At 68.3% G+C, this 773-nt stretch overlaps 1 protein-coding gene across 1 annotated transcript in view; it reads right to left on the bottom strand.

Annotated features, from left to right (window-relative positions):
* PNPLA7 (patatin like phospholipase domain containing 7) overlaps nucleotides 1-773 on the bottom strand; it is a 57,726-nt gene that overhangs the window by 37,653 nt on the left and 19,300 nt on the right. Inside the window, exons 6-7 of the mRNA XM_015572352.1 lie at nucleotides 670-761; nucleotides 453-593 (exon numbers count right to left, since the gene is read on the bottom strand). Of these exons, the coding sequence (XP_015427838.1) occupies nucleotides 453-593; nucleotides 670-761 (233 nt within the window). The remainder of the gene's footprint in view (nucleotides 1-452; nucleotides 594-669; nucleotides 762-773) is intronic.

The raw sequence follows: 773 nt of genomic DNA on the forward strand, positions 1-773 counted from the left end.
TGGCGCCTTCAGGGAGGGGGGACGGCCTGGGAAGAGGCTGACGGGGCCCGGCCAGCGTCCCGCCCTTCCCTGCCAGACCCAGAGACCCAGCTCCCCCAGGGCTGCAGCCTGGAGTTCCCATCCGGACAGAAGCCCCTGCAGCTGTTTTCAGCTCCAAGCTCTGTGGCGCTGGGACTCTGAACGTGAGCCACACCCATGGCCAAGGCCAGGGGAGGGGCTGGAAGAGGAGGGAAGGGTCAGGGAGAGGTGGGGGGCGGGGGGGGACCCGGACTTGCGACTCCCACACTCGCCCCGCGTGCCCTGTGGCAGGTGAGTGCTGGCACGCACGTAAACACAACAGCAAGACGGGTGAGGAGGCGCCTCCGATCGCCAGGCAGAGGCGGCAGGAGGGAGGCTCTGCTGACCCTCGGGGCCACGGAACAGGCCCCGCACGCGGCTGCGCGGCTCCTCACCGGACGTTCTTCAGCATGTACAGGACCTCCAGGGGCAGATGCGAGTTCTTCACGTCGAACTCCGTGAGGTCGGCCTCTAGCAGGGAGGGCGGCGGCTCCTTGGGCTGCAGGGTCGGGTACTCCTTCTTGAAACGCAGGATCCTACAAAGCAGAGACGCGCCCTGAGCAGAGCCCGCAGCTGGGAGCTCAGCAGGGGCCCCTGGGAGAGCCCCAGTACCTCTTGGCCAAGGACAGCACCTTGGTCCTCTTCCTCACCCGCTGCCGGGGGGCGGCCGTGCTGCCCACCAGCGTGTGGGGGAGCGTGGTCACCTGCAGAGTGAG

This window comes from Myotis davidii, unplaced genomic scaffold (genome assembly GCF_000327345.1).
Source record: "Myotis davidii unplaced genomic scaffold, ASM32734v1 scaffold609, whole genome shotgun sequence".
In the NCBI taxonomy this organism is placed as follows: Eukaryota; Metazoa; Chordata; class Mammalia; order Chiroptera; family Vespertilionidae; genus Myotis; species Myotis davidii.